The sequence below is a fragment of the Pholcus phalangioides genome, unplaced genomic scaffold, assembly GCF_987345545.1.
Source record: "Pholcus phalangioides strain wild (caught in Gottingen) unplaced genomic scaffold, Ppha-v1.0 ptg000020l_1, whole genome shotgun sequence".
Classification (NCBI taxonomy): domain Eukaryota; kingdom Metazoa; phylum Arthropoda; class Arachnida; order Araneae; family Pholcidae; genus Pholcus; species Pholcus phalangioides.
Genome location: NW_028301613.1, coordinates 12,117,473 through 12,140,660, shown reverse-complemented (window position 1 = coordinate 12,140,660; position 23,188 = coordinate 12,117,473). Strand labels below are relative to the sequence as shown.

Below are 23,188 nucleotides of genomic sequence, written 5' to 3'. Positions count from 1 at the left end.
TACAGGACACCCTGTATACATGCAAGCAAAAATATCTGGCGCTTCCAGGGTTTTCTTCAATTACTGGAAGTATTGGAAAAGAGCCAAACCATTATAAAGGAATAAACTGTAATGATGGCAGCGTTAAAGATGTGACAAACCATTGTAAAGGCATATACACGTCTGAAACGCATTGTTGGGAACCACGGTAACCAAAGTAAACGTTCCGAAAGTAATTGTTGAGGCCCCAAAACCATTGTTGCCCGGCAGTTTTTCGCCCATTTCGAGCATTTGCCCAGCTCTGACGAACTTTTAAAGTAGCCTACGGTTCAATCCCGGTCCTGTTTGGCATATATGCAAAATCTGGCGACGATCGGCCTAAAACTGTAGATTTGTATAAAGAGCATACATACATACATACATACATACATACATACTTTCACATTTATATATAAGACTAGCTGATACCCGGCGACGTTGCCCGCCCCGTAAAAAAATTATGTATGCATAGCTTATTAATTATTTCTTAATCAAAAAAATTTCTGCATCAAGTAAGAAAAAATTACTTTTATTTTTAAATATTTTAATTAAAAACTTCAGGCAATCGCTTGTGGATACACAATATTTTTTGTTTTTCCATCTGGTGTGCAGATATACAAATTTTTGGGATTACCAACATGCGAACAGGCGACGTAAAGCTGTCCGTGTGAAAATCAGGGCTCATGTAGGCCACTGCTAGCACTGCTAATACCTGCCACTACTAACAACTGGCCTTGCGCTTTGTTGATTGTCATGGCAAAAGCTAAACAAATCGGGAACTGTAATCGCTTGAAAGTGAATGGAATTTCTTCAGTGATAATTGGGATACGTGGAATAAAGATGTCTTCTCCTTTGGCACATCCAATTAGAATCGTTGCTTCAATGATGTAATTGTGCAATTTCTTCACGCAGAATTTGGTGCCATTGCAGAGTCTCGGTGTCTGTAAATTTCTTAAAAGCATTATAGGTGCTCCAACTTTGAGGGTCAAGTTGTGTGGTGGCACATCCGAAATATCCAAAGAGTTCAGAAATTCTGCAGGATACAGAACTGTCTGCGCTGAGTCTATGACAGTGTCAACCGATTTGTAAGATATGGAGTCTCCCGGAATACTTCTTAGGATTTTTTCGTTGATCTTGTTCACGCTGTCATTTTTCGGTGCCAGAATCACTATCTCACAAAGCCACTCATGGTTTGGGTGATTTTGTTGAATGTTTGGGAAGACTTTGCAAGTTCTTGAACTGAGTTTATTTTCCCAAATGGATTTTGTCAGTGGTTAATAAGTCCAGCGCTTCGGTCTACGGGAATTCTTCTATTGCCAAGTTTGATCAACTGATGTGAAAATGATAGTAGTGCTGAGTCATTTTGCAGTTGAACTCGCATGTTGGTAGATAATGATAATTTTTTAACTTCGTGCCAGAGCATTGAGTTTATCAAATAGCGTTAAACATTTTTATTCCCAATTTTGTCGTCGTAGTTGTTGTTATCTGTTGTTAGTGACGTCATACGTCCAGCTTGTGCAGCGAATATTATTCAAACGCCTTTTACGCATTTTTTAAATCGAAACTATACCTCTACGATGGACGGTTGATGAGATAAAGGCCGCTGTAGCACTTACAGGACACCCTGTATATAGGCTAGCAAAAATACCCGGCGCTTCCCGGGTTTTCTGCAATTACTGGGAGGATTGGAAAAGAGTGACAAACCGTTATGAAGGAATAAACTGTTACAATAACAGAATTAAAGGTGTGACAAACCATTGTAAAGGCATATATTCCCGTCTGAAACGCATTGTTGGAAACCACGGCAACCAAAGTAAACGTTCCGAAAGTGATTGTTGAGGCCCCAAAACCATTGTTGCCCGACAGTTTTTCGCCCATTTCGGGCATTTCCCCAGCTCTGACGAACTTTTAAAGTAGCCTACGGTTCAATCCCGGACCTGTTTGGTATATATGCAAAATCTGGCGACGATCGGTCTAAAACTGTAGATTTGTATAAAGAGCATACATACATACATACATACTTTCACATTTATATATAAGATGTTACTCTCAACACACAAGATGTTGAATAAAATCCAGTGGCGTCGGAGCCGGGGGTGCTGTGGGTGCTCGAGCACCCACGGAAGTTTGTAGGACGGGCCCACCCACACAATTGATTCAAAAATCCAATTTTTTCTACATGAATCTCAAGACGGGCACCCACAGATTCGAAACACTTCCGACGCCCCTGATAAAATCTATACGCTAATTATTGCATTCACAGCTGCCTGTCAAATGTGAAAAGCTGGAGGCTTCTGACTCTCCGTATGGTTTATGTATGTTGAGAAATACTGCCTCACTAAATATTTCAAAATACTTCAACATACTTTTGAAAACTAAAATGTTGTCAATACGTTTAATATTCAGAGAAAATGTAACACAAATATATATCACTAGAAACAATATCAACTCGTCAGTTATTAAAGCTTATGAAAATCACCTGTGTCAACATTTTTGATGAAAATAGCAAATTCAAGTATTCAAGTAAACTGTGTTTGAAAAACGGGAAAAGTCAGGACAGTTTTGCAAAAAATTCGGGACGGCCAGAAAAACAGAAAAAACTGAGACTGTCCCAGCAAATACGGGACGTACGGCCACCCTACTCCTAGGTAGACTGTAGGTCAAGCGCTGAACGAGATAGCCGCTGGGGAGTGGAGAAAAGGAATGTTTGGTCCCACGGGTTATTATACCACTTCTGACGTTAACCAATGAATTCGCCCACATGCTCCTTCAAGATGGCAGACTTCGACATTGATGCTCCCAATGGCCCCCCACAAAGGGGGGGGGGCTGACAGGGCTCTAGTCCAGGGGCCCGGGACAGTTCTCATAATTTTTTGCTTTTTCACGCTGTAAATTAACTACAGAAGGGGCCCGGAAAAGATCCCAGCCTAGGGACCCCGCTCCAGGATGTAGGGGCCATGGGTGCTCCTCTTGCACAACATACGAACGGGTGGGGAATGGAGTGTATTTATCACCTGAGGATGAAATGACACTATTTCAGCAAGATGATAAAACGGGAAAGGATGAATAGGGACATCACCCTCACTGACCTGGTCCCGCGTTCTCCTTATGTCCCTATTTCCTTATTTTGGTCACTCATGTGCTTGCAAACTTTCTAGGTCACACGTTTGGTTGCTAACTGGCCTATTCCACAGCTGACTCAACGCAATGAATCGAGTTGATCGTGCCTGGTCACTCTTTTGGTGATTCAAATGCACTCTCGAGACACTCCCTCTCCCCCTCGTAAATACGCCTCCGGTTGTGTCATTCCCCCAACGCAAACAGTGGAAAACTAAATCAAGAGCAAGATGCTGTTATTTGGCGTGCGCTTGGTTCGAACGATTTTGCTTGAGATGGAGATGTATAATAGCATAATGGAAGGCAAAAAATTCAATCCTTTCGCCACGCGACGGTGAGAAGAAAATCAATATCGTCACTCGCGATCGAAACGACACTAGTCTCACGTCCCGTCCTCTATTGCATGTTAACATGCATCGTGCTCAGGGTTGCCAGGTATTCTTTGTTTTGAGAGAACTACGAAATTTCGAACTCGTATAATAATACAGTATAATAATAGCTTTATCAAAACCTCTCATGATATAACTTTAGTTCTTTCAGCTATGAATTGAGAAACGAAGATTCTCATGAGCCGTTTTTTTAAAGTACTTTTCGTGGGCCTTAGTGAGATTATGCATCCTTTAGAAGCTCGTCCTAGAATTTTCTATGTAGCACGCATTGTTTGAAAGGTTGAAGACCACTGATCATTCAATCGTGTGCCGATTTGTGAGTTTCAAACATGGAAAATAGAAGGCACACCTCCTGAACCAATAACAAAGAATTGTTGGGTTTCTTAATAGTGGTTTAAGTATAGTAGTTTGGTAAAAAAAGTTCCGTCAACACACCCTTATTCACGGGGTTATGAATTAAAACGCCTTTTAACGAAACGATGGATCTATGTTAATTAAACGAAGTACAGATGACTGAACACCAAAAGAGGATAACTGGAAGGAGGAGTCGCATTCCACTGTGGGGAATCGAACCACCAGTCTCGCACTTTCTTGGCGTGTCTCTCGCATTCCTTTGTGAGGAAAGTGAGAGGTTAGTGGTTCGATTCCCCACAGAGAAAATTGAGGCTTTTCTTTCCAATTACCTTCGCTTGGTATCCAGTCATCTGTACTTCGTGAAACGCCCTTTGTTTCCCTTTTATTTTCTTTCTTTTCTCGCCCACGCAAAGACTGTTTGTGATCGCAGTGCCACAGCCTTCGCTTTACAAAATCCAAGAGGTACAACGCAAGTTTCTTTGATGTACCAACCGTCGACGGATCATCCCAACGAAAGTACAACTTTAGTTGCTCATCTAATTGCAACCCGTCATCTCATTCACATGCGAAAGCTCCGAAAATCGTTCAAGGACACTTCATAGCGCAAGTGTGTAGAAATACCATTATGTGAAGACCCCCTTCTCCCCTGTAAAATTCAAGCGCAGTTAGCCTTATCTTACGGCTAATGGTTTTTTAGTGGCAACAACTAGGCGAAGGAGAAAAGAGAAAACTTAATAGTAATAAAAGAGAAAAGAGAAAAGAGCCGCAGGTATTTTGACAGGGCAAGAGAGCCGTAGGTACCTAATGATGGCAAGAGAGCCGTAGGTGCCTAATGATGGCAAGAGAGCCGTAGGTACCTAATGATGGCAAGAGAGCCGTAGGTACCTAATGATGGCAAAAGAGCCGTAGGTACCTAATGATGGCAAAAGAGTCGTAGGTACCAAATGATGGTAAGAGAGCCATAGGTATGTTAATGACATAGCAATGTAGCCACAGATATCTTAATTTCTTTATGCTAGCGCAAGGGAACCGAGGATACCCTGATGACAGGCAAGGGAACCGAGGATATCCTGATGACAGGCAAGGGAACCGGGGATATCCTGATGACAGGGCAAGGGAACCGTAGGATATCTGGATGACAAAGCAAGGCAGTCGGTGGTATCTTGATGAAATAGCAAGTTGCCGTTACATATTTTTTTATGATACGGTCAAGGTAGCCTTAATGAGATGGCAAAGGGGCCGTTGATGACAGCGCAAGAGAACAGAGGGTATCTTAACAGGGAGAGGGAACAGTAGGATATCTGGGTGACAAGGCAAAGGAGCCGCAGGTATCTTAATTAGATGGCAAGGGGGGGGGGAGGGTATTTCTGAATGACGGCACACAAGGGTACCGAGGATATCTTGATGACAGGGCAAGAGAACCGTAGAATATCTGGATGATAGGGCAAGGGAGCCGCAGGAGTCAGAAGTTCGAGAACCTCTGTTCTATGGCGTTAACAAACTATTTGATAGAGACAGGGTTATGCGTTCGGAATGGAAGACCGGAAAGAAAAATCAGTCGATACATTTGTGAATGTGGCAGTGCACTCATAGTCACGTGATTTTTATTGATCACAGTCATCGACTTCTATCAAGGATTTGCTTTTGAATGAAAACACACGTTTCTAAATTGCACGAAAAAAAAAATTGCAAACGTTTATAACTGATGCCGGTTGAATATTTCATATTATGAAATGGTTGAACCATGTTTTGTGTGATATCTAAATAATAATCCATACCTTAATCTTGCTGAAAGCATTCTCGAGTGAATCGCTGAAATGATTCCCGAGTACATGTTATCATCATCGATCATGAGAAATCGAAACCATGCGCGAAAAATACGAAATTCAAAGTCAAATATTTTACGCATTGCTCTTTTTATTTATTTATTTTTTTTCTTCACAGAGAAGGGATCGCCGCGCTATCACTGCAGTTCTGTTCAGTTACATTACTTATACTTTAGACCGTTACCTACGCCACACATGTTCAACCCATGACCTGCGGGTCAAATGTGGTCCTCGGAGTTCTTTAATGTGTCTCGCGACATTAAATATAATATTGTAGAAATGAACCAAGTGTGTGTGTGTCATATTCACGGACAACTTGAGTGACCCACGGCACAGTTCCTGATCATTTAAGTGATCCGTGGAACATTTACACGGCCCGGGGGGGCCTTAAGAAAAGAGGGACCTCACAAGAATGAGAACTGGTTCAAATTTTCGAGAATTCGCCAAGTAGGGCCTCAGAAAAATCACTTGGCCCGGGGCCCATGATGCTCTTAAGACGGCCCTGACAACAGTTCCAGAGCACTTAAGCTGACGGGCTCATCCGAGCCACTCAGCCAGAAATGGGACTGTGAGATAGGAAAAGTTGTGGCCCAACATCCGGGCTGGCCACAAAGAACCAACAGGCTCACCCGAGCCAACCAGCCAGCGACTGCGAAGAAGTGGCCCAGCACCTGGGGCTGGCCACGAACAAGCGACGGGCTCACCCGAACCAACCAGCCAGAGACGGCGAAGAAGTGGCCTAGCACCTGGGCTGGCCACACAGATCGACGGGCTCATCCGAGCCACTCAGCCAGAAATTGGACTGTGAGATAGGAAAAGTCGGTGGCCCAGCATGCGGGCTAGCCACAAAGAATTATCGGGCTCGCCAGAGCCACCCAGCCAACACCTGGGCTGGCCACATAGAGACTTTTCATACTGAGGAAAGACTTCAAAAATAACGCAGATAGAAAACATCAACCGCTCCCCGATACGGGAATCTATCGCGTGGCGGAATACTTTGTAAATATGAATGTCGCGCCCCGTGAAGGCACATGTCGCGTTGGCGGCCACGAAGCAACAAATCATAAGTGACATGTTGTAAATATTCTCAAGATAAATAAAACCACCCATGGGATTTTTGGGATTTTGATCGGGGGTCTGGGTGGGACCCCCTTCACCATCACTCAGGTTTGTGGGCTCGTCCCCGGGGGTGGCTGCCTGGGGTGGGGGAGCTGCTGCCGCCACCTTAAAAGAAAGACAACCCTGAAGACCAGGCTTCGCGCTTGCAGCTAGGACCTTAGACAGAGAGTCGGAGTCGGGGGTGTCGGGAGGGGACGCCTTCTGGTGGTTCCCCGGCGGGTGCCCCGGCCAGGCACCCCCCGGCTCTCCCCAGCACAATCCAACCCATACGGGTAAAAGGCTTACATCCCGAAAGGGACAGAGCCCGGGTCGTGTCTGGATTGACAGAGCACTTAAGCTGTCCGCGGTGCAGTCCTCACATCTTTTTAGTGATCCGCACCACAGTTACAGATCACTTGACCACGTGACACCATTCCAGAGCTGCCCGCGGCATAGTTCCAGATCACTCAACTGATTTATGGCACATTTACAGATCACTCAACTGATTTATGGCACATTTACAGATCACTCAACTGATTTATGGCACATTTACAGATCACTCAACTGATTCATGGCACATTTACAGATCACTCAACTGATTCATGGCACATTTACAGATCACTCAACTGATTCATGGCACATTTACAGATCATTCAAGTGTCCCGCGACATGTTTTCAAACCAGTGAGGCGCCCGAACTCTCCTGAAGTTTACTTACGCTTACTGAAAGGGTCTTCATCCTTCCTGACACACTATGGGCCAAAAACCAATTTCTGTGAAACTCGAGGGCCAACAAGTCATACTGCGGCATCTAGATTCAACACAGTGGTGTCTTAACGGGTGGGCCCAATGAGGCCGAGTGCTCTGTAGCGGACTGATCTGAAAGGATTGTAACGTGTGAGACTTCTTCGCGAAAAAGAAAGATGATTATGATGTCAGTGACGGTGACTTTCTTTTGAATTTAATTCTTTTGTTGGCATACAAATTTAAGCGTTGCTTCAATGTATTTAAACTACCCCCCCCCCCTTCACGTACAGGCTTTTGACAAATTCGGATGATCTCTATTTGACGTATCAGCGGTAAATCTGTTAACCTTGTCCTACCACACGTAATGCAACTGATCTATGCTATCTTTGTAGTAGAAAAATACATTATATATGGGTGGAATCACTAATAAGTGTATAGAAGAAACGGGGTGAAAAAATATAACTTCGGTTCATAGGATTATATACAATAAAGCTTCGCGATGATGAGGAGAGGGGAAAGAAAACACAGAGAACTAGATTGAATTTGTTCCTCTGGCGTTTGAACGAAAAATTACGTCCGTGATTTTAAAGGATTAAGACGAGTAATGCTTTTTTTGTTACTCACTTGTTTGTTATCTAGCACTAATGCAGGTCCGCACGCACGCGTCATGTTTTAACTAGTAATTTCAACTTTTCAACATTTAGAGCTGTTGAATAAGTTTGTTTGCAATTATGTTTTTAGTTTGGAAATAAACTCGTTGACCTTCAGCTCCGAGTCAAACAGGGAGGCGTGGGCCATAATATTTGATAATTTTTGATTAATCGATTATATTCTTTCATCAAATGGGAATTTCATCAATTCTGAATATTTTTTTTTCATTAATTCTGAATATCGATCAAATCAAAACGGGGGGGGGGTGTATGGTGATTGCGGGCGGGGATGACGAATGGGGCCACCTACGTCTTACCACCTATTCCAATAATATTATCTTTTTGATGAACGGATGTTACGGTCGCCCTCATCGCCTCCCGTATTCACCTATGCTAGTCTAATATTGGTGTCTGGCGTCTGGAACATTGGATCCTCCTGTTTACCCCAAACTTGCGAACCTCAAGAGCAACGTTCCCTTCGAGCGTGGAACTATCTGTTTGTAGCCGAGCAAGACCCGGTTACACGATTCCGAGCAGCCAAAAAATTGGTTTTCGACAGTAAAATCCCCCAGCCTCATCTCAAACACAGGGTTTTGATCTGATCCATGCGACGCAGCTCTGTGGGCGGGGCCGCAATAGATGCTTGGTCAGCCGGGGCAAGCACGCATTTTGGCACCTCCTCATAATGCCGAAGGAGAGGTTAAAGAGTGAAATTTGCGTCCCCTCTAGTCCGGCGGCTGAGGCATCAGATCTTCCTGCACCCCTTTAGTGTGGGCCCTGTCTGTGGGTGAGGAACTGTCTTGAGACACGTAAACAAATTTTGCCAAAATGGGATTTTGCCAAAATTTTGCCATTTCAGTGGGACTGCCAACAATATTTTAAGTCGGTAACTCTCTGAGAAATGTGTGTCCCGTATTTCGATTTTTTTTTTATCTTGCGCACACAGCAAAACATTTTGATACGATCCCCACAATGGAAATATTTGGCATGTACCTACCCAGAATTTGTGTCCCGTTAACACATTAATGTAGTTTCCCCGAATTCGGCACAGTGTGCTTGGTTCCCCTCTCCCCCCCCCCGTCCTGTAAATATACCTGTGTTTCTAAGTCACTCTTTTGGTCACTCCCATGCTCAAACACTCTACGTCGCTATTTTATTCATTCACATGTGTGCACACTGTTTTGGCCACTCACACTTGCACACGTTCTACGTCTCTCTTTTATAGTTGCTCACTGACCTCGTCTTTCATTTCTAGGTCACTCCTCTGATTATTCACATGATTGCACACCTTCTAGGTCACGCTTTTGGTCGGTCGGTGAACTAGTCCCTTGCTAGAGTGGGTGATCACCCCCATGATCACCCACTCTTTCTTTAATTTACATGCTCAAACACTCTGTAGTTCATTCTTTTGGTCAGTACCTGCTGACATACTCTGTAGGTCACATCTGGTCGCCCACTGACCCGGTGCCTCGCTTTCTAGGTCACTCTTTTGGTCAGTCAAATGCTTGCACAAGCTCTAGGGGGCTCTTTCGGTCATTTACATGTTTGCACACACACACTTTAGGTCACTCTTTCGCTCACTCACGTGCCTGCTCACTCGTTTGTTCACTCATTATGCTGCAAACTCTCTAGGTCACTCACTGACTTAATCCCTCGCTCTCTGAGCAAAGGCAGATTTATGGTAGACCATACAAATTTTGCCGTCCTTTTCCCATGCTAATAATTTTCTTGGCCATTCATTCCCCAAATCTACTATCCCTCAAAACTGGCCGCCCTTGGCTGCAGCCCGCTAAGCCCTTCCACTACCCGTAAATACGTCACTGGGTAGGAATGGCTACCTGTTGAATATTTGCCTCCCAACCCCCACCCGCCCCTCGAAAAAAGAAAACAAAGGTTAAATACAATAGAGAAGCTCGTATGGAACGATGATGATGATGATAACGGCTGATGGCGGGGCCCCAGAGCAAATACACAGTAATTTAATGACGTTGTTGCACGCGACGATCCAACGCCTCCACCGCAACATTTTTTTGTTTTCTATTTTATCGTGTTTGTTATGGCTACCAATATTATTATCTCTTCCCTCGTTTTTTTTTTGTTTTTCTTTTTAATTTTTCCCTTTTCCCGGGAAAATGTATTTTTTTATTTTTTTATTTTTCCCTGTGCATACACGCATCATCATCAAGAATTCACCGAATAACCTCTTGGAGCCATTAATAACACCTGCAAATGATCAACGATGCGCATGCGTAGTAATTATTCGTCTTCACTCCCCCCCCCCCCCAAACACCCTTTATGTGTTTATTCTTTGTTTTGGGCGTCATCGGGCTTTTGGTGGTTCGTGTTGGATATCTACATGATGCTCGTTTATTCCGTTCTTTTTTTTGTTACCTCATCATGTGAGAGGCCCTCTACAATCTGATAAATAATTCGTGTGTTGGTTTTGATCTACTTATTTGAAGTGCTCTCTAAATTGAAGGGGATTTTTTTGGGGGTAATAACGGTGGTGGAAACGCTTTTGTTATGGTCATTAGCTTCTTTTTTGTGGTTTCCATCAAAAAATGGACGAGATTACGACCTCTTTTTTCCCTTGAACAAGTGAGCAGTAATTTTCTTTGGGAATCGAGTTCGAGAATAATTCTGTTCTCGTTTCGGTTTTGACAGTGAAAAGTCGCGCGAGATCAATCTATATTTATTATCTACAGTAACACTTTTTTATTTTTCACGTGACAGTAAAACTTGTGCCATGTGGATTACTTGAGTGATCTGGGATTGTGCAACAGGAAACTTATATGATGTGGACTATGCACCACAGGTCACTTAAGCCCGCGAGTAATTTCAATGATCTGTAAATGTGCTACAGGTCATTTGAGGCAGGGGCGTAGCCAGAAATTTCGTTCGGGGGGGGACCACTTTCATTTCGGGGGGGGGACCAAAGTGACAGAACAATGGATTTGGCCATCTTTTTCCCTTTTTTCGGTCATTTTCTCACATTTCGGGGGGGGGGGGACCAGACCCCCAAGTCCCCCCCCCCCTGGCTACGCCCTTGATTTGAGGGATCTGCAAGTGTGTCACGGGACGGGCATAGGTGGAGATTGACTTGGAAGTCTGGGGGGGGCAAGGTCATTATTGTTAGGGGGCACGATGATGATGATGTCAATTCATATATACATAAGATCAGTCGACTCCACCGTTGACTTTGGTGGGGCAATGCCCCCCCCCTTCTTATGAGTCACTCAAGTTATCTGCAAATGACCCTTTTAGTTCATTTTTACAAAATTAGGTTTGAGTTCGCGTTCTACACCAGATGACTCCGAGGGCCACATTTGTCCCGCGGGCCATAGGGCCTCAGCATTTCTGTCCAGAAATTTCCATGGAAAAATGAAATCCCCCAAAGACCAAAGAAGGTCAGAGGGCGAACATAGATAGCCCCTGTAAATTCATATTTTACTACAGTCAAACCTCTGTATCTCGAAACTGACGGGACGGGGAAAAAATTCGCGATAGGGAGTTTTCGAGAAATAGAATTTTTCTTTAGAAAAACGCACCGAAATGGCGGAAAATCCGATTGATAAAAACTAAAAAAAAATACCGTGTTATATTTTACTACATGTTAGGGCGTCCATAATTAAAATAGCCTATTTTAAAGTAGCCTAGAGGCGAAACCAGCCATCAGAAAAGTGTGTGGAATTTTTCGGAGGACTTCATGAAGTGATGGGAATTTGCTTCGGTAAAGAAAAATTAGTTGCACATGTCGCCACCAGAGGGCGTTTCACTTTGAATACCTGTAGTAAACATGTAAATTTATGTGATATCACGCAGCAGCTGATATAAAACCTAGAAACATTCGCGGAGATCTTGTTTCTCAATGTGTTTGCTGCTCACAATGACGATAAATTTACGACATCGCGTTTCTTGGTCAAATTGTTTTACTAAAACAGCAATTCCGCAGCAGCTGCTCTACGGAAATATCGGACCAGGGCGGCAACTAAGTGGGAGCAGACGGGTCTGCTGTCCCGAGCGCTGAACAAAGGAGGGCGCCAATTTAACCCTTTAACCTCTCTTTCAGCATTACGGGGTGACCTCTCAAGTGCGTACTTGCCCTGGCTGACCAAGTATCTATAGTTTGTTTCAGGTTAACTTTGCAGTGAAGAGTAAGGTAGAGAGTGTGTATTCCTTTGCCGCAAAACATAGTTCCCATACATCGGAGGTTTATGATGATCATTTATATAGAATATTTCAAATTTTTTTATGATTTTGAAAAAGATACTGAAAAAATACCGTTTTGAACCAATGTATATTCGTTTAAAATTTTTAAATTATAAAAAAATATTGGTTACCATTATCAAAAATCCATGGCGAGCTCAAGAACATTTTGGCGCGATTTCCAAGAAATTTTCCCCGCTAATATTGCACAGTTATATATATATTATATCGTCATTTTGTTGAATTTTCCGATACAATTTTTCACTCAGTTTTGCATGTAGTTATAGGCCTACACACCCAGACGAATATTCAATTAGTATTTTTGTTTCTCCCGAAAATAACCTCCAACGAATTCAGATATTCACTCAGATTTCAGGAAGTGTCCCTCTTTCACGACAGCGCGATACCGTTGTGAGAGGCTCTCTTTATCTCTTTATGGGTGTAGGTTATGGTTCCAGGCACCCCCTTTTTTTATATATATTTCTTGCCGTGTTCGTAGGATAGGGGTGGTTTCTGAATTCCAATAGCCGATAGCGGAGGGTGTTGACATAAGTAATGTCTCTTTTTCACCCAGGAACGAGCCTCCAGATGCCCCTTCAGTGTCTCGCCAGATAAATATAAATAAGCAAGAGAGAGAGACCCACAATGCAGTGTATTTTTTCCTTCTGTGACAGTTGTATCTTTCTTTTCGCCAGAGACACGCTAAAACATTCTCCGTTCTTTTTGGCAATAATTGAAAAAAAAAAGAGGAATTTTGGATTGTAGATGGCCTGATGGAACACATGTTGGAGCAACAACAATTAATAAGTAATAGAGAATCCGATAGTTCTACAACTTCAAGTGAGGATTCCATAGAATGGGAATCCGTAAAAAATGACTAAAACGGTAGTGATAACAAGTGGCATCGACGTATACCGTGCGTTCGGGTGGGTGAGCGACGGAAATTTCGGCAAGAAAAGTGAGTAAAAGAATTCTAAATTTTTCCTTATCATTTTTATTATTATTAATTGGGGCTATTCCCAAATTCAAACGTGAAAACCAGGTTAATAGGAGTTACTAAGATATTTTTCAATTAAAAAAAAAATGATTTCAAAAACCGCACTTTAATTTCTGAAAGTATCGACAATGATTTTTTTTTTCATTAGCTAATTTTTTGTTACTAATTGACTGCAATTTTTTCTACAAGCATTACGTTACACATAAAAAATATTTTTTTCTGCGAGATTGGCGAGAATCAGCCATACCTTACCGAGGCCGCGTATCGATACATAGGTTAAGAGGCTTTCGTTGTCATAGCAACGTGTGATGCGGTTCCCTCGTAGCTTCCTCTTCACTGCAAAGTTAACCTGCAACGGACTATAGTAGCAGCTCTGTATCGGACTTGGAAGAAAATTCGTAAAGGTCCAATGAATTCATATCGGAGTTTGATAACGAAATTTGAAACCACAGAATCGTTGGCTGTTCGTCCTGGAAGAGGAAGAAAACCCGTTTCTATAGACGCAGGTTTCAGTTCAGGTGCAAGAGGACAGAGCTTTAATTCTGTGAAAATTCTGTGACGTAGGAATTCCACGTCACAGAATTTTGACGTCGCTGAATTTCCTCGAATCAGAATGCACAACGCCGCTGACGAGACGTGATAATCACGTCACGTCAGTGTAGTGTGTTCTGGCCTTTAGGCGCGTAGCACAGGCGCTGGATAGGCCACGTCCAACTGTCCATAAGATCATGCGGAATATCCTCCGATATTATCCGTGCAAACTTTCACTTGTGCAGCAGTTGCTTCCACGTGATTATGGCGTTCGACTCCGGTTCTCACTGCAGTTTCTAGCTCGCGTTGACGTCGGTTCAGAGTGGCCTTGGAATGTTCTCTGGACAGACGAAGCGCATTTTCACTTGGATGGTGCAGTTAGTACTCACAACTGCCGAATTTGAGAACCGGAAAATCCGCGTGCTATCTTAGAGGTTCCGTTGAATTCACCAAAAGTGACGGTATGGTGTGGATTTACTGCATCATTTATTCTCGGTCCTTACTTCTACGAGGCGTTACGTTCTACTGGTCCAGGGACATGTTCGATCACCGGGAAGCGATATGCATTGCTGTTACAGAACGAAATTGTTCCGGCTCTGCAAGCACGTCACTGCCTTGCAGACACAATCTTTATGCAAGACGGAGCTCCTCCACACATTGCAGAGTGTGTTACGAAAATGTTCTTAAAACACATTTTACAGAAGAACGTGTGTCATCAGCCAGCACTTCCCTAATCTATGGCCTCCTCGATAACTGGACCTTGATCCATGCGATTTTTGGCTTTGGGGGCATTTGAAATGTCTGGCAAGTAATGACAATTCATGAACTTTACCTGACCTTAGAGGCAGCATTTCATGCCACGTGCTCAACATTTCCCCGCACAAACTTCGGTCAGTTGTGGAACATGCCATCTTGCAATTTCACATGCTATCTGAAAGTGATGGCCATCATGTGGAACATGTTTTGTTGCAGTAACCATTGTAAAAGTGTTTAACAATTGTTAAAATTGTAAACGTTTGCCGAAATGTGTCATTTCTTAATAAAACACCCTCTGGTGGTGACATGCGCAACTAACCCCCCCCCCCACCCCGAAACAAATTCCCATCACTTTATGAAGTTCTCCATAAACTTTCACAATTTTCTGATAACTGTTTCCGCGTGTAGGCTACTTTAAAATAGGGTTTTTCAATTATGAACGATCTGTACTAATTAAATCGGTTACACAATCAATGGTTTGATACATAATCAATGTCCAATCACACAGTATGCAAATACACTGCTAAACCACATATGCAATGCACCTCGTTCATATTCCTCTGAGAAACTTTTAACGAATTGGCACATGTTGTAATGTGCGTGCCCGTGTTGTGAACCTAATGTGAAGTTGTTTCTGCGTAATTCTTGTTATGTATGATGCTGCCATGTGCCATCAATTTTTCTACCTATGAGTGAAGTGTAATGATTGAAGATTTTACCGTTGTAGGACTGTTGCTCTCTGTGGCGAGACTTTTAACGGGGAGACCAGCTCGCATTCGCGCCTCGAAGTTGGGAACCACAGAAAACCCTTCAGTCGACCACTACTGTGGCGACGGTAGAGTTCAAAGTTGGGTCCTTGCGATGCGAGTCCGTCACTATGATCACTTGACCACCACAGCGGCTACGCAAATATACTAAAATACGTTCGAGGTTTTTCATTTTTTTTTTATTCAATTCACTTTATTTATTTGTCTTATTTAGAATAATGTGTAGGCTTAGACTGATGCATATTTTTTTGTTCTTTGAGCCTTTACAATTTTTCACCTATACTAGCAAGAGCAGCAAATATTTTTTTTTTTTTGGGCTCTATCTTCTGTTTTCTCCAGAAAATGGCTCAGCATTTTTCACTGTTACCTTTTCTTAATTCCTCTGGAGCATCCTCTGCTGTATTTTCGTCGCTTGAGTCGACCATACATTCAGTAATGATTTCGGTATCAATCAAGGTGCTGAAGTTTGTAGTGTGAATTGTTCATTTCCCCAAAATCGGAAAATGAAATTTCGAGCTTTAAATGTTTTTTTTTCTTAATGTTTTGAAATTTCTTCTTCAACATTGTTCGGAGAGTCATTGAAATTTGAATGAACCACCAGATCTGATCCTTCATCACTGAGATGACTGCAGGGGCGTCGGAAGTGTTTGAACCTGTGGGAGCTCGCCTCCACCTTCAGTTAGGAAATTTTGATTTCTGAATCAATTCTTAGGGTGCCCTTGGACACACTTCTTTTCGTGAGTGCGCGAGCACCCACAGCTCCTTTGGCTCCAACCAACGCCACGCTAAAGATATATTCCTAGGGTGGTATTGCTCTAACGCCACTGGCTAACAGGACCCTTGCTTAGTGGGACCCTAACGAGTGATTTAACGGGAGCACAAAAATTATTGAAAAGACCTTCATTAGGAAAATTCTGCTCAGTGGCACCTGTACGGGGGTCAATGGGACCCAAAAATTATTGAAGACTTCCATTCTTAACATTCTGCTGAGTCAGTGGCAGCTCGACCTTGCCCCGAGTCAAATAAGGTCCCGCACGCAAACTACTGAAGACTCTCATTAGGTTGAGACACAGCATAATATTGATAATGAAAGCTTGCAATAATTTGTAAGGCCCTGTTCGACTTGGAGCCCGATATCCTACCCGTTGAGCTGCTACTGACTCAGCAGAATGTTTTTAGTGAGTGTGTTCAATCATTTGCGGGCCCCGTTGACCCCCCCCCCCCGTAAGGGTGCCACTGATTCAGCAAAATTTTCTTAATGAAGGTCTTCAAAAATTCCGGGTAATCAGTGCAGCGCTTAACGTTTCTGACTTACAGGGGCCACTAAAAAATTTTGGCATAGGCGCCTCGCTCAATGTAAGGGCAATGGGTAAGAAAATCAGAAGCTAGACGTTTTAAATGTTTCGAAGAAAATAAATAATTATTGATGCAATTATCATCATTAATAATTCAATGTAATTTCCACGGGGAGGGGGGAGCCTTCAACGACCCCTTGAAGACCGAAAATAGTAATAATTATCAGAGCAAACGATCGATAACATCCAAAAAAAAAAACGCGAGAACCTACTCACCTTCGGAGATAAGGCATTGACCGACCAGGCTCCCACAACTGATCAAATAGGACGCGGAAATGATAAAAACCACGTTAATTGGAACATTTTTATGTGTCATTGGGTTTTTAACTGGTGGGCTAACGCAGTGCCGCAACTAGATGTTTGGTCACCCGGTGCAAGTGCGCATTTTGGCGATCCCTTCTAATGTTAAAGGAGAGGTTTGTGAATAAAATTTGCACCCCCCTCTGGCCTAGCGCCCGGGGCACGAGACCCGCCTGCTTCCCCCCCCCCCCTAGTTGCGGCCCTGGGCTAACGTGGACCGAGTTGAATAGGGGACCGCAAATTATTGAAGACTTTCGTTAGGTACATTCTGTAGAGTCAGTAGGAAGCTTAACAGGTAGGCTAAGGGGCTCGAGTCGAATAGCGATCCGCTCATTACTGCAGGCTATCGTCACTAACAATCTGCTGAGTCAGTGGCACCCTCCAACGGGGATCAACGAGGCAAATGATTAAACACGTTTATTGGGAACATTTTGCTGCGTCAATTGCAGCTTACAGGGTAGGCTAACGGGGCCCGCATATTACTGCAGGTTTTTATTATTTACATTCTGCTGTGTTAGTGAAACTCTAACGGGTGGCTCAAGGACGCCAAAAAATTATTGAAAAAATTTCATTATTAACATTCTGCTGAGTCTGTGGCAGCTTAACGGGGCCCGCAAACTATGGAAGTGTACGTCGAATTAGTGCGGCTTAATGTCCCTTGCCATGGGCGCACGCAAAAAAAATTTGGCATAGGTGTCCCTCTCAATAATGTAAGGGAGGGTCGTGGGTAGAGAAATCAGAAGCTGGATATCTATCGAGCGATGGTTCGCATTACAAGCAAAAATTGTGCTTTGTTCATTTATTTTCACGCATGAACAAGAAGCACTACTTGTCGAAAAGAGTTTGTGCTTGGGGAAGACCATGGACTGGAGGTGCATGAGGATGGCATTCAAGAACTAATGGTGAAAAATGTCTCGGAGTTTATGGTAGATGAGGTGATGGATCTCTTTTGCACGCACCAGCAAGAGTTCGTGGACGGTATCTTATCTGAGGAAGAGAGAAGTGAGGAGAAGTCCCTCACATAAAATTAAATTAGAGAGAAGTGTAGAATATATGTCGGAATCTGTGCAAAACTCTGCAGAAAAGAACCCCCCCCCCCCAAATAAAGCTGTAGCAATGTGCAGTCTCTTCAACGAACACTGCAATTTACCATTTCCCAGAAATCCTAAAAAAGAGGCAGAAGCAAGTGTCATTGGATGAGGTTCTTTTTGAAGTCACATAAAAAGAATGAGTTTGCGAACAACAGTGAGTCTAAATCGTCCTAAACAATAGTCCTCCTCTTTCTCTCGTCGTTTAGAATTAAGTTAATTTGTAAACATTATCGTATTGCACGTTAATTTATGGCGTTGTTTATATTGCGTATTTTTTATTGCATTATGTATAATTATTAATGTGTTTAATTATTGATTGAACGCCGTTTTTGTTAGTCATTTTCATGTGAATGACTAACTGTGGAACGAATTATCCGAGTTTCCATTATTTCCCCTAAGGGGAAGTTTGATTCACATAACGAGCACGTTGGCGGAACGAATTGAGCTCGTTAACCGAAGTTCCACTGTTTATGTTTTAGGTTTAAATAATTATTTGTTATAGGTTATAATTCGTAAATAATAACCTCTTTACGATCACGGGCGTAATATTACGTCCAACACCAGTGGAATAAATTCAAACAAGTTCTCAGTGTTTTCTTTCGATTCGTTGAACAGAGATAATCCAGATTTCAGCCAAGACTCGGGGACGCCTCGTGACAATCACATCTAGTTACAATCTTCGAGAATAAGTATGCAAATTGGAAGGCAGGTATTTTTAGATAGATGGGGCCTCGGAAAAATTGCTTCTTGCCCAGGGACCCATCAAAAGCGTACACAGGATTGACCTTTCGATGGGCACAAAGAACCTTTCCATAGAAAATTGTTGAGTTACTAACCTTCGAAAAAAGAATTTTAAATGAACAAGATATCGATTTGGTAACGTTAAGAGTATTTTCTTTCAATATTTCAATTCTTTTTACAAAAGTTTTCAATTTTTCAATCGTCATGGGGAAGGGGGGGAATTCTACCTGCGTAAGCCTCTGGAACCTATGATACTGTTAAGAATGCCCTGAGCTTACTTTATGGAAGTTTTTGTGACATCTTATTCCACAAAAGCCAGTGTTAACCCATTAAAGACAGCAAAGAAAAAAAATTAAAATTTCGAATGTCAAATTTTCTTACCAACCGGCGTTAATGGGTTAACGTGAACTCTATTTCGCAAGATAATTAGTTTCGCTAGATTTGAGATTTCTCAATATTGTTGCTATCGAAATAACATAGTCTTGTGTCTTATCTTACGGCAAAGAGTATAGTTTCGAAATACTTTCATTTCCAATATGATCTTTGAGGATTTTCTACCGAAAATTGTTGATACTGTGAAATAAATTGTGCATTAATAAAAAATATAATTTAATTATGTTCAGTTGTGCCCCTTTTCTCCTCTCTAATGCCCTAGGCACGTGCTTATTTTGCTTAATGGTTAATCCGACCCTGAACACAATTGATCAGTTAGGGCCAGCAAATGATTGAACACGTTCATTAGGAACATTCTGATGAGTTATTGGGTTCTTAACCGGCGGGGGCTAACGTAGCTCGAGTCGAATAGGGCTCCACAAATTATTGCAGGCTATCATTATTAACGTTCTGTTGCGTCTGTAGAGCCATAACGGGTGGATCAACGGGACCCAACACACATTTTTCTGAAGACTTTCATTAGAAAAACTCTGTTGAGTCAGTGCAACACCATCTATAGCAGAAGGCCTCCTCGCGAAGCTCGTGACGTCACTGAAGAAGGTCCTGTCACCTATAGTCATATAGCAGGCCGACGCATGTGCCATCTTTACCCTTTTTGCAGTATATCCAATAAGACACCTTCATATAAGTGTGTATATTTGTGTATTAAGGGGTTCTAGGTGAGATGACATCTTCAGTGACGTCACGAGCTTCGCACGAAGGCCTTCTGCTATAAATGGTGTTGGTCAGTGGCAGCCTAACGGGGACGAACGGGTTCTGTAAATGATTGAACGTGTTTATTAGGAACAATCGGATGCCGCTGTGGTGGCCGAGTGGTCATAGTGACGGCTTCGCATCGCGAGAAACCGGGTTCAAACTCCACTGTCGCCGCAGTGGTGGTCGACTGAAGTTGGTTTTCTGCGGTTCCCAACTTCGTGGCACGAATGCGAGCCGATCTACCCGTTAAAAAGTCTCTCCGCAGAACGCAGGGAGCAACAGGCCTACAACATTACAATTATTCATTCATTACACTCCACGCACTATAAGTTGAGAAAAACTCATAGTTAAAAAAATTGATTTCAGATGGCAGCACTACACATAACAAGCATTACACAGAAACAATCTTCACGGAAGGTTCACTATACATACACACATATTCCAACATGCACCAATTCGTTAGAAGTTCCGCAGAGGAATATGGACGAGGTGCATGTGTCTGGTTTAGTAGTAGGAACAATCGGATGAGTTCAATGGCATCTTAACGGGTGGGCTAATGGTGCCCCAAGTGAAATAGGGGCCTCGCAAATTATTCAATACTTTCAATAATAAGATTGTGCTGAGTAAGCTTAACATTCTGGTTAACGGGGCCCCGAATCAAATAGAGGTCCTAAAAATGAAGAATTTTCAGCATTCTGCCGAGTCAGTGGTAGCTTAACGCGCCCATAGTCGAATAGGGGGACGCAAATTAATGCAAGCCTTTCATTATTAACACTCAGCTGTGTTAGTTGAACCTTAATGGGTCGATTTGCAGGGCCCACAAATTACTGAGGACTCACATTCTGCTGAGTGAGTGGCATCTTAACGGGGCCTGAGTCAAATAGGAGCCCGCAAACTACTTACTAATGAAAATTTTCAATAGGAAAATCCCGCTGAGCCAATGCAGCTTAACATTCCTGACTGAGGAGGGGGGCCCGCCAAAAATGTTGACGTAGGTGACCCACTCAATAATCTAGGGGGGGGGGGAGTAGAAAAATCTGAAGCTGGATGAGCTCAATAATTTTTGTCACCAAAAGTAAATCATTATCGGCACATTAATAATGCAACATCATTTCCCTGTGGGGGGGGGGGGGACTTGACAGACACCTTTCGAGATCGAAAATCTAGTGATTGTTACCAGAGAAAACGATCGATAACATCCAAAAATAAGGAACCCAGGATAGATAACATACTCCCCTTCACAGATAATACCTTGACCGATCAGGCCCCACAACTTCTCAAATAAGGCTCGCAAATTATTGCAGGCTGTAATTATTAACATTCTGTTGAGTCAGTGGAACCCGAACGGGTGATTCAAGGGATTCAAAAATTATTGGAAAAATTAGTGGCACCCTTATGGGGATCAAAACGAGGCCCGAAAACTATTGCAGGCTTTCATTATTAACTTTGTTTAACTGCTTTGTTAGTTGGACCTTAACGGGTTTGATCAACGGGGTCCATAAATTATTGAGGACTTTCATTCTCTGAATGAGCGACTGCTTAACGGGGTGCCCGCAAACTCTACTGAGGATTTCCATTATTTATTTATTTTATTTATATATACAATAATGTTGGCCGAGGCCTACACCTGAGATTGCGGTTGATGGTGACAGAAAAAATGTTTTACATTTTTCGAAAATATAAATGGCGTGGGTGAATCAACGACAGTGGACGGCAAAAAGTTCCAGTTAGCTATAGTATGCGGAAAGAAGCATTAGGAACATTCCGTTGAGTCAATGCAGCTTACCATCCCTGACCGAAGAGACCTACCAAAAATTCTAACACATAGGTGACCATTCAATAATCGAAGGTCTGTGGGTATATCAGGAGCTGGATGAGACCGACTCTCCATCATTTTTTATCACAAAAAATAAATAACATTATCGGCGTATTAATAATGCAATACCATTTCCGTATTGAGGGGGGGGGGGCCTTCGCAGACCCCCCTTTCAAGATCTAAAAAGGAAGTGATAATTACCAGAGCAAACGGTCGATAACATCCAAAAAAAAGGGCAAGAGAGAAGAGATAACCTACTCACCTTCACAGATAAGACCTTGACCGATCAGGCCCCACAACATATCCGTACAGTGGTGGCAATAAGTCGGCTTGTGGAAGGTCTTCTTGCTGAAGAAATGACCTTGCTGGACAATTTCGGGTGGGCCCTCGGTCGTGGGACTCGTGGTCAAATCGACGCCTTTGCCCTGCTGCGGTTGCTGGTTCAAGGCAATACCACCGACACCACTGCCGACTCCACTGACACTGTTCTTGCCGGCCATATTGTTGCGGTATCTTTATTATTGTTGTTGTTCAACACACAAAGAAACAAACAAAACTGAAGGGTGGTCGGCGGTTGATACAGACCTTAGATGAGGAAGGTACCAACCATTTTTAAACAGAGATAGATTGGTGTTGGTGGTGAGGGTTCTTTTTTTTTTTTTCAGTTTAGTCGTCGTCGACGGCAGCCGCTAAAAAATCGATGTGTTTCCGTGACGTTCCTGCTTGCGATGAGGGATGATGATGATCTCTCTCTCTCGTAGACGGTGGTGCTTCGGACACGAGCCTCGATGATGGACATCTTCGGTTTTCAAGTTGGTCACTTATTTATTCCCCTTTGCCCCCGGGGGGCCCCGACCAATATCTCCTCTCGGTTGTCCGTTTGTCCTCCGATAAATGGTTTTGGAGAATCTCTTTCCCCCCTTTCCCACAATTCCCTCTGGTTTCTTTTTTTTTTTTTTTATGAGGAATATGGAGCAGACGATGATCACCTTCGAACGGTTTCGGCCATATTGGATTCGATGGAGGATTTCCTGTCTCTTCCGATAGGTGGAGACAGTGGCGGAAATGATCCTTGCGCGCTCGCGCTCTTATTAACATGCACAGAGAGAGAGAGAGAGAAAGAAAGAGAGCAATCGAAATTCTCTATTTTTCTTTTTGCCCCCCCCCCCCACACTAATGTTATGAGAGAGAGAAAAGGTGTGATGGCGAGAAAAAATGCCATTTGAAAATGGGGGGGGGGGCTTAGCGGGCTACCGCCCAGGGCGGTAAATTTGAGATAAA

At 43.0% G+C, this 23,188-nt stretch overlaps 1 protein-coding gene across 2 annotated transcripts in view; it reads right to left on the bottom strand.

The window, feature by feature from the left end:
• Positions 1–22,906, bottom strand: part of LOC149070978 (diacylglycerol kinase theta-like) — an 87,359-nt gene extending 64,453 nt beyond the window's left edge. For both annotated transcript variants that reach the window (XM_089248364.1, XM_089248365.1), the window contains exon 1: positions 22,170–22,906. In XM_089248364.1, the coding sequence (XP_089104490.1) occupies positions 22,170–22,407 (238 nt within the window). In that variant the 5' untranslated portion in view covers positions 22,408–22,906. The remainder of the gene's footprint in view (positions 1–22,169) is intronic.
• Positions 22,907–23,188: the final 282 nt, after the last annotated feature.